This window comes from Pseudonaja textilis, chromosome 4 (assembly GCF_049901715.1).
Source record: "Pseudonaja textilis isolate UNSWEBS1 chromosome 4, rPseTex1.2, whole genome shotgun sequence".
Classification (NCBI taxonomy): domain Eukaryota; kingdom Metazoa; phylum Chordata; class Lepidosauria; order Squamata; family Elapidae; genus Pseudonaja; species Pseudonaja textilis.
This window is the reverse complement of record NC_141993.1, coordinates 92,215,582-92,225,576: the sequence shown is the minus strand read 5'-3', so window position 1 is coordinate 92,225,576 and position 9,995 is coordinate 92,215,582. Positions and strand designations below refer to the sequence as shown.

General features: G+C 48.7%; 1 protein-coding gene across 3 annotated transcripts in view; it reads right to left on the bottom strand.

The window, feature by feature from the left end:
- The window catches only part of TP63 (tumor protein p63), a 166,683-nt gene that overhangs the window by 9,103 nt on the left and 147,585 nt on the right, over window positions 1–9,995 (bottom strand). For all 3 annotated transcript variants that reach the window (XM_087933716.1, XM_087933718.1, XM_087933717.1), the window contains 2 exons: window positions 4,165–4,322; window positions 2,511–2,655 (listed from right to left, as the gene is read on the bottom strand). In XM_087933716.1, the coding sequence (XP_087789842.1) occupies window positions 2,511–2,655; window positions 4,165–4,322 (303 nt within the window). The remainder of the gene's footprint in view (window positions 1–2,510; window positions 2,656–4,164; window positions 4,323–9,995) is intronic.

The following is a 9,995-nucleotide window of genomic DNA, read 5'->3' as shown; positions in this document are numbered from 1 at the left end:
AATTGAGATGAGGAGGTCACCCAGAACTGCAGAGCCCCGACCTGGCAAGATCCGCACCCGGCGCTCTATAAAAAGGAGGGTATTTCTAAGCTTGGGGTTGAAACCAGGGGCCCGGGGGCGGAGGGGGGCTCTCTGAGCCAGGGTGTTTTCTTGCAGACATTTCAGGACCCTACTAGGGAACATCAGCAGGGCTAGGAGGGAGTGGCGCTTGTAGATGGGAGGAGGGGGGAGAGGGAGAGGAGGGGGGGAGGAGGAGGAAGAAGAGGAAGACGAGGGAGGAAAAGGAAGACGAGGGAGAGGAAGAGGAGGAGGGAGGGGAGGAAGAGGGAAAGGAAGAAGAGGAGGAGGGAAAAGAGGAGGAGGAGGAAGAGGGAGACAGAGAGGAAGAAGAGAGAGAGGAGGGAGAGGAGGAGGAAGAAGAGGAGGAGGAGGAAGAGGGAAAGGAGGAGGAAGACGAGGAAGAGGGAGAGGAGGAGGAGGAGAAGGAAGAGGGAGACCAGGAGGAGGAGGGAGACAGAGAGGAAGAAGAGAGAGAGGAGGGAGAGGAGGAGGGAGAGGAGGAGGAAGAAGAGGAGGAGGAGGAGGAGAACGACTGTGGAGTCCTTGTTGTCTCCAAGCTTGGTGGTTTTCTTGCAGACCTTTCGCGACCCAAGTAGGTAACATCATCAGTGCTAGCGATGACGTCCGATGCCCTGATGATATCACCTAGTTTGGCTCATGAAACGGCGAGTAAGACCACCGAGCTCGGAGACCGCCAAGGACCCCGCAGTCCTCTTGCTCCTCTTCCTCCTTTCCGCGGCCCTTCCTCCCTTCTAGAACTGATGAGGTTACCTCGCAGGGCCGTGAAACGTCTGCAAAGCAACCATCCCAGCTCGGGAGAGCCGGGAGGGAGAGGAATCGGGCGCTTCCTGCCGGCCGGGAAAACGGGAGGAGATCCAGCGAGGGGCGGGATAGGGAGGTTCTCCCCCCCAAGAAAGCCCCACTGGGGCGTTTTGGGTTTGGAAGCCGCCCCACAGGTCCAGCGAGTCAGCCATGGGAGGGAACTCTCGGTGCACAGGCTTCGTCGCGGTGGCTAAGGGGGCAATTCCTTTGGACCGCTGCCCCGGTGAGTCGTTTTGCCAGACCGCCCCCTCATAAGGCTGCCTTCCCAAGCGCCAAGCAGCACCAAAGCGAGGCCACAGCCTGCCCGCCTCCTCCTCGCACCCCCCCCTCAAACCAAAACCCTGGATGCGGAAAATGGGAACAGCCGAAGCACAACCACCGCTATTTAAGAAGAGGCGCAAGGGCAGGAAGGAGAGACCCCAACCACCCAGAGGAGGGGAGGGGGGGGGGAGAGGGTCTAGGATAACTCGCCCTGGCCAACTCGTCACGGCCACTTTAGAATAGGAATAGAGCTGGAAGGGACTTTGGAGGACATCTAGTCCAGCCCCACCCCACCACCCTCTGCAAGTTGTCGTGGGACAATTCAGGGCTGCGTTAATCGTTTTCATGCGGTTAGTTTTCACGTTCGATGACCAGGTTTGAGTCGAAATTATTGTTAACTCCTGTTATTTCTGGATTAGGCTTTGTTTTATTATTATTATCGGCCGTTGTTCCGTCGAAAGGAATTTGACTTTTGCATTTTCTGAATTATCCCGTGGCGAGTTGGCCATGGTGTGTAGTCCCGTTCCGAGGGGGAGAAGAGCCAACCCTGGCTAACGGGGCATCCAGAGCCGGCCCCCTCTGGGCACAGAGACCCCGCCCTTGGCAAGAGGGCACATCCCTTGTACTTAGAGGAGGCTCGCCAAGCGAGTCCCGAGTGCGAGAATCTGATTTTGTGTCCGGAGTCTTGTGGGACGAGACCATCTCCAGAGTCTTGAACCTGAGCCCAAATCCCTTAAACGGGGCACTGAAGCTGATCTGCAACTGAGCACACACAACCCCCGCTCCAAGGTGCTTCCGAGACCCCAGAAGCCTTTTGGACACCCTGGGTGGCTAAGGTGCTATCTCCAAGGATGGCCCCGCAAAGGATTGCCGCAGTCAATCCGAGAGTTCGACAGCCCAGCTCCGCCAAGCGAAATCCCCTTTTTCCCCCTCTTGGCACCAGGCAAGCAGAGCAGCTCAGGTCCAAAGTCACTGTGGATCTGAAGGATCCGTGTTGACAAAAGTCAAGATGGCAGCTGGACCTAAACCCCGGGGCCAAGCTTGGAGGTTTCGTTTGTGATGGGGTTTTTTTTGGGGGGGGGTGCATCCTGCGGACGTCTGCACCCCAAACCGGCTGAGCAGGCCCCTCCCGTTCCCTCGCACACCTATAGTTGCAAACAACAGTGCTCAGGAGATGCGCAGACAGAGCGGGCTTAGTCTCTGCAAAAAGTTGAGGGAAACAGGCAGGTTGCGAAGCCAGCGCAAGTGGTTGCTTCCGCCGAGGATGCAGAACTCGGAACTCGAGGCGGACTGCGCTGGAACCGAACGCACACCCCACCCCCACCACCCCCTGGCCCACAGTATCCTGCTTCGCTCGCTCCACTCACCTGACGATGCTGCAGTCTGTGGGGTAGGGCGGAGGTGGGGTACAGTGGGAGGTGGACGGCATGGAGAGGGGCGGGGCCAGCGTCTGGGTGGGGCTGAGCCCATTCATGTCGCCCGCCATCGTCATGTGGGCTCCCATCATCGGAACTGGACGGAAGGAGAGAAACAGCACGTCAAAGACAAGCCGGGGAATTCTGGGAATTGAAGTTCACTCCTTGCACCTTAAAGCATGCTGGCCTAGAGGATTCTGGGAGCTGGAGACCATCCATCTTAAAGCATGTCGTCTGGGAGATCCAAGTGGCCAAGTCTGAGAAACACTGCAGGTCTACAGAAACCTCACAGAATTCTGTGTCTGATTTTGGAATTATGGCCGTAAATTATTGCAGTCATAACTTAAAGCACCATGTGACTGGAGCGGATTTTTTTTTTGACAGAGGTCATTCAATGAATGACCCCAAGCCCGTTTTCCCCAATGGGGATATTCGGCTGAAAGCTGGCCAGAGCACTGCAAATCATGGTCATGTTTGCAAATGGCCGTAAAAAGTACCCAAATGCAATTCTCTCTCTCCCTCACCCTCCCTCTGTGCGTGTGTGTGTGTGTGTGCGTGTGTGTGTGCACATGCCATAACTTCAAAACCCACCAATTTCATTTTGGAATAAAATTAAAAACCTGATGTAAAGGCTAGCAAAGATGTCTAAAAATACGTCCGTCCAATGGTGGAAATGTAATCGGACTCCCAGGCATTTGTTATCATATGGGGTGGACATGTGTGAAGGCAGAAAAAATTTGGGAGGATGAAAATACGTATGTGGTTAGAAAAGATAATTAAGCAATCTAAAGCCAGAAATATTCTTGTTAGGCATATTACCAGAAAGCTACAATAAAAGGGACTACATATTTAATACTTTATGTGCTGACAGTTTTGTTGTTATAGTTATGCTATTTTTGTTGTTATACTACTGCTATTACTGTTATTTGTCAGGATTCTGGCAGTTACTCCAATTAAATCTATTATTATTATTATTATTATTATTATTATTATTATTATTATTATTATTATTTGTTTATTTGTTTATTTGTTTATTTGTTTATTTGTTTATTATTATCATTATCATTATTATTATTATTCATCACATTTGTTATTTCTCTGTTAAATGAAATGCACCCAGACAACTCTTTTCAAAGTATCTATGTATCATTAAAATATAAAATACAAATACAAATACTATGTCCAGGCTCCAACACGCACCCCGCATCTCTCAAGAGTACAAATTTTTTTTTTATTTATTAGGAGTGACCATGTCGGTGTTACCTGGGTACAGCCGACACTAAGATACATCAATCATTTCCCCCTTAACCCTGGTCTTTCCCCCATGCGCTGGATGTATATTCTCCAACGGGACACATCCATAGCCAAGAGTCTTCAATCAGGATCTCCAGTAATCATCTTGTGTGCCAACAGCTTCGGCTGCCAAGGCGATTATCTGAGGCATTTAAGGAATGCACTGCTTTCCCCACCACTCCCTTTCTGCTGGCAACTAAAAGGACCAAAGGAGTATTTTTTTTAGCTGATCTACTACTACTGCTACTGCTACTGCTACTGCTACTACTACTACTATGACTACTAAAAAGCCCAGTGCAAAGATAGGCCTTACTGTTGGCTCCCATGCTGTCAGGCATGCTGGTGGGGGTCAGGGTGTTGCGTTGCTGGGGGTTGATGAGTTGGCTGACCGAGGGCAGCTTGTTCATGCCGCTGATTTTCCCAAGCGGAGGAGAGCTGGAGCCGTACGAAGGCTGAGCCTGGAGGGAGTTTCTGGGAAAGAGAAGAAGAGGAAGTTAAAGGGACGCTGGAAAGGAAAGCCCGGGTGAACTGGCGTCGATAGGAACCCAGCTGCAGAACCAGGGATGGAAGGAGAGTGGGGTGTCAACACAGCCCTGTGGAGGTTTAATCCAGGCTCAATCCAGGAAGCACCACTGCCCCGGGGAACACGGGACCAGCACACCACCTGGCACTGATGATGTTACTTAGTCGGGTCATGAAACGTCTGACTGCAAAGATACAATCTTGCTCAGAAGTCTATATAGAAACAGGAAGCAACCACCAGTAGCACTGAGGATATTACCTAGCTGGGTCATGAAACGTCTGGAAGCAAACCATCCAGTTCAGAGAGCACCAAGGACCCCACAGTCCTCCTCCTTCCCCCTTCCAGCACTGATGATGCTAGCTAGTCGGGTCATGAAATGTCTGCAAGGAAACCACCAAACACCAAGAGCACCTCATGTCAACCCTGATCTACAAATATTTTATTAATTTATCCAAAGTTTCCCCAAAGTTTAAGTCTGCATATCCTTACAATATCTGATGGCAAGGGGAAGTACAAATTCTTTTTTCCTACGAAGATTGAGGAAGATTGGATGGATGGATTACAATGAATGTTGCTCCTAATATATCTTTCGACTTCTTTTGAAGTTGGGCTCGAGGCTCCTGTTTTAATTGGGGCAATTGCCAGAACCCTGACACAATGTTGTAATAATATATTCATAAGTATTCAATCGGGGGGGACAATATGTGTATATGTGTTGGGGTTTTTTTGTGACGCACCTTTTTCAATAAAGGAAAATATTTGTCGCTCAGGATTGGCACGGGGGCTCTCTGAGCTGGCTGGTTTTCTTGCAGACATTTCATTACCCAGCTAGGTAACATCATCAGTGCCATTAAGGAGTGCAGTTTGCTCTCAGTTTCTAATCGGGTGACAGGCTTGCCCTGTCACTCTTGGTGGGGGTGGTCTTTGGGTGGGGTTGTTGGGCCTTTGGCAGTTCCTGGATTTTGGGGTGTTGTTGACTTGGATTGTTGGTCTGATCTTAACCTTGGGATGAATCTTTGCTGATCCGGGTGCTAACTGCTGTTGGAGAGGGGCTTGGGTTTTTTTCCTTCTCTTTTGGGCTGGTTGGTCGCCTCTTCTGCATCGTCTGTAGATGCGGTTAACGTCTATGGGTCTATCGATGGCCGACCTGTCCGAGTGCTAAACTTCTCAAAATTGCCCTAGAGTTTTTGGACTTGGCCTGGTCTAGGATGGTCGCCTTTTCCCAACAGAAACTATGATTAAACCTGTCCATAGGTTAAAGAATTTTCATCAGGTCTTCTGACGGCTTTTTTTTATAATGTTTTGATTGCTTTGGGGTTTTTTTTTTCTTTTTTCTTTTGTCCTTTTGGATATTTTTGGAGTCTTTTATTTTGTATTTTAACTTTACCTTGAATAAAATGACATACATACATTCACGCATAGATAGATAGGTATAGATACAGATATATACCGTGTTTCCCCGAAAATAAGACCCTGTCTTATATTTTTTTTTTGTGAAAACAATTGTTTGTTTTGTTTGTTTGTTAAAAAACCAATAAAATTGTTTTCAAAAATAAGACCCTGTCTTGTATTTTTTTTTTGCCACCCAAAAAGGCACTGGGTCTTATTTTGGGGGGGATGTCATCCACTGACTAACCTCACTTGCACATGTTGCCCCCAGACTCCTTTTTGCTGTTGGAAAAGACCTTCAGGAACTTCTGTGGCCAGCAAGGCTTTCCTGAGGGCCTCGGCATCCCTTAACGGAGTTCTGGATCGATCCAGAACTTTGTTACCAGCTCCAGAGGCCTTCAGGAAAGCCCTTGCCGGCTGCAGAAGAAATGGGCCGGCCAGGCAGGTGTCGGGGTGTGTGAGGCCTGGCTACACCTGTCCAAAGGTAAGTTAGTAGGGCAGCTCCACCCTCACATCCTGGCTTAATTTCTACCTGTCCACTCTGGAGTGGGCAGGAGCTTAATTAGGGCTTATTTTGTGGGTAGGGCTTATATTGGGTGCATGTGTAAAAAAGCTAGGACTTACTTTCAGGGTAGGTCTTATTTTGGGGGAAACAGAGTGTGTGTGTGTGTGTGTGTGTGTGTGTGTGTGTGTGTGTGTGTATATATATATATATATATTTTTTTTCTTAAGTTTTCGCGGGTACTTACATGTATGGCATTCAGCTTTGTTCGGGTATTTTCCCACGTCATGGTAGTTGTGCTTTTAAAGTTGTAGCAACGTTTCGGCAGAATCTCATCTGCCATCATCAGACTTCTGTATTGTGTTTGAGATTCTGCCGAAATGTTGCGACAACTTTAAAAGCACAACTACAATGACGTGGGAAAATACCCGAACAAAGCTGAATGCCATACATGCAAGTACCCGCGAAAACTTAAGAAAACACACACACATATACATATATACATACATACACACACACACACACACAAACACACACACACACACATGTATACATACACATACATGAACACATATGCATACAGACACAGACACTTTTACACACGTAACCTGGATGACTGAGAATCTCCACAGACATGTAAATACACCAAAGTAGGTTTGCCGTATCGTGTCCAGGCAGCCCTTTACAGTCACCGCGACGTTTTTGGCTGGCTTGAGAGCGGCCGGAGGTCTTGTGGCCTCCCCAGCTCAGATGGACTCAGAGAGTTAAAAGGCATTTCACTAGTCCTTGACTTATGACTGTTGGCTTAACGGCCACTGAAAGTTACATCCCAGACTTGGGAAAAAAAAAAAAGCTTCTGTATTTGGGGCCCATCCTCAAAGTTTCAACTGCTGCACCAACCCACTCACTGTTCTCACCTAAGGCTCCCCAAAATCACGAAGCAGATCCCTCGTCCTGACAAAAAACCCCTTTTTTATTTAGGCTAAATGTGAATTCCTCTCATTCACATCCAGCAAAGTCCTGGCCAAGAGTCTTTCAAGGGTGAATTACAACCACAGACCTTGTCAGGCTACCAATCCGATAGCTCCCAAACGCCACACTGTAGCAGACATTACTTGGCAAGAATGAAGGAACAGATCTTCTACACGAATGTCTTTTGCAAACCCCACTCCCCTTTCGCTCCTCTTTATTCCCCTTGGGAGGGGCCATACACCGTCCACCTGTGCCTTTACTCCCGAGTTCACTCTTGTTCCTTAACTGTTCCCTTCATCTGGCAGCTCTGTGCATGCGCACACTGGGAACAGGCTCCAGCTGCTCTTCTTCCCCACTGATCTCCGACTCCGAAGGCAGCTGATAACTGTCGGACGGCCCTGGCCCCATCTCTGCCTCCGACGCAGAGCCCTTTTCAGAGCCTTCCCTCGACTCCAGGACTGGCCCAGTTTCCTCCCCAAAACCTCCTCACTGTCCAAGTTTGCTGGCAGCCACAACACCCACATGGTTCTGGGGGGAGGGATGGCAGCTGCGTCCCACTCACAACTGGCGGCAGCACGAGACAAACATATGATTTGGTGTATTGGGCAGGGGGGTTGGACTAGATGACCTATAAGGTCCCTTCCAACTCTGATTATCTGTTATCTGGTGTTTTGTGACATTATTTTTGGCAGCTGCGTCCCACTCACAACTGGCGGCAGGACGAGACAGACATATGATTTGGTGTATTGGCCGGGGGGGTTGGACTAGATGACCTATAAGGTCCCTTCCAACTCTGATTATCTGTTATCTGGTGTTTTGTGACATTATTTTTGCAGAATTCCAGCAAAAACCAAAAACCGACCACTAGAGAAGCTGGATTAAGACTTATGACCACATAAGAAATAGGGGGAATATATTTTTTTTAATATAATAGAAAAAAAGCAATAACTAGATGGAAAGAAAAGAGGTTGAAAGATGGTGTTACTAGGTAAGCTCAAATCATAGTGTGATTGGCATTAAAATGGAACATCGAAATATTGAATAACGGCTTTAAAACAAACCTGTGTATTAATACCCAGAATTACATAAGTTTGACTAACGTAAGAAATATTATTAATACGATTATTGCCGCTTGTATCAAAATGAACGACGCCCAGAGGCCACACGGTTCATGGTTTGATGTCGATGCATATTTTAAAAATAAAAATCCCCCCAAAAAAACAGGGGGAAAAAAAAGGCTTATGATCACATGATTTGCTTAGTGACCGTTTGATTCCCTAAACAGGCATCCTACGCCCAGGTGTAATATATCGTGGAGACTGGACTTAAAAGGCAACGATGCCTTACAATCAAGCTTTCCTGGCTGAGTTGGACTTGTAAAAGTTGTGGGTGACTTGCCTGGCTTGAGCCAGGAAATGACCCAACATTTTTTGGGGGGGGAGGGGGGGCAATTAGAAGGCCCGGGGGAGGGGCTGCAGTGGAAAACCAAAGTGCTTCCGACGACAGAAAGAAGAAATGTTGGCAAGAGGAAAAGGAAAAAGACACACGGAGAGAACAAAGCCAAGACGTAAAAGTTTATTGCAGAACTTGGTGCCAGACGTTGGGACAGGAAGCCCGAAGGAGGAATGGACTTTTGGCCCAAGTCCGTGTAGGAGAAGGGAGGGCAGAAGAGGAGGGCGGAGTGAAACGAGCAGTCAGCCTAGAATCCCTACGTAGCCACAAACTGACTTAAGTCCAAGGCCCCTTGAGGTATATTGACTCTCATCTGACTCCTAGCAGGGACTGACCGTTAGTTGAGAAGATTCCTCGGCCTTAGCGATAAATAGGTTTATTTATTGGAAGGAGGAAATGGGAATCGGAGGGAGGGAGGGAGGGAGGGAGGAAGGGAGGAAGGAAGGAAGGAAGGAAAGAAGGAAGGAAATGGGAATGAGAAGGGAGGGAGGGAGGGAGAAAGGAAGTGGGAATGAGAGGGAAGAAAGAAGGAAATGGGAATGAGAGAGAGCGTGGAAGGAGGAGATGGGAAGAAGAGGGAGGAAGGGAAGAAGGAAGGAAGGAAAAGAAGGAAGGAAATGGGAATGAGAGGGAGGGAGGAAGGGAGGACGGAGAAGGGAAAGAGGGAGGGAGGGAGGGAGGAAGGAAGGAAAAGAAGGAAGGAAATGGGAATGAGAGGGAGGGAGGAAGGGAGGACGGAGAAGGGAAAGAGGGAGGGAGGGAGGGAGGGAGGGAGGAAGGAAGGAAGGAAATGGGAATGAGAGAGAGCGTGGAAGGAGGAGATGGGAAGAAGAGGGAGGAAGGGAAGAAGGAAGGAAGGAAAAGGAAGGAAATGGGAATGAGAGGGAGGGAGGAAGGGAGGACGGAGAAGGGAAAGAGGGAGGGAGGGAGGGAGGAAGGAAGGAAGGAAGGAAGGAAGGAAGGAAGGAAGGAAATGGGAATGAGAAGGGAGGGAGGGAGGAAGGAAGTGGGAATGAGAGGGAAGAAAGAAAGAAATGGGAATGAGAGAAAGGGTGGAAGGAGGAGATGGGAATGAGGGAGGGAGAAAGGAAGGGAGGAAAAGAAGAAAGGAAATGGGAATGAGAGGGAGGGAGGGAGGGAGGAAAGAAATGGGAATGAGAAGGGAAAGAGGAAGGGAGGAAGGAGAAGGGAAAGAGGGAGGGAGGAGATGGGAATAAGAGGGAGGGAGGAAGGGAGGGAGGAAGGAAAGAAATGGGAATGAGAAAAGGAAAAGAGGGAGCGAGGGAGGAAGTAAGGAAATGGAAAT